Source organism: Egretta garzetta, unplaced genomic scaffold (assembly GCF_000687185.1).
Source record: "Egretta garzetta isolate BGI_Z169 unplaced genomic scaffold, ASM68718v1 scaffold837, whole genome shotgun sequence".
NCBI classification, from domain to species: domain Eukaryota; kingdom Metazoa; phylum Chordata; class Aves; order Pelecaniformes; family Ardeidae; genus Egretta; species Egretta garzetta.
The window spans coordinates 172,702-172,958 of record NW_009260318.1 but is presented as its reverse complement, the minus strand read 5'-3'; the positions used below and the strand labels follow the sequence as shown (position 1 = coordinate 172,958).

The 257-nt window shown below is 64.6% G+C and overlaps 1 protein-coding gene across 1 annotated transcript in view; it reads left to right on the top strand.

The window, feature by feature from the left end:
• Positions 1-257, top strand: part of LLPH (LLP homolog, long-term synaptic facilitation factor) — a 7,139-nt gene that overhangs the window by 1,044 nt on the left and 5,838 nt on the right. The window contains exon 2 of the mRNA XM_035897982.1: positions 69-252. Within this exon, the coding sequence (XP_035753875.1) occupies positions 72-252 (181 nt within the window). The 5' untranslated portion in view covers positions 69-71. The remainder of the gene's footprint in view (positions 1-68; positions 253-257) is intronic.

Genomic DNA, 257 nt, shown 5'->3' with positions numbered 1-257 from the left:
GGCGCCTTGACGGCTCCTCTGCCCTGCGCTTGCCTCGGCCTCATCGTTTCCCTCTTCTCTCCCCTCAGGACATGGCGAAGAGCCTGAGGAGCAAGTGGAAGAGGAAGATGCGGGCGGAGAAGAGGAAGAAGAACGCGCCCAGGGAGCTGGAGAGGCTGAAGAAAATCCTGGGCACCAACGCGGATGTCGTCATGGAGGAGGTCAAGGAGGTGGCGACCGTGCTGCCCGCCGAGAAGGTCCTCGAGCGGGGGGGGGGG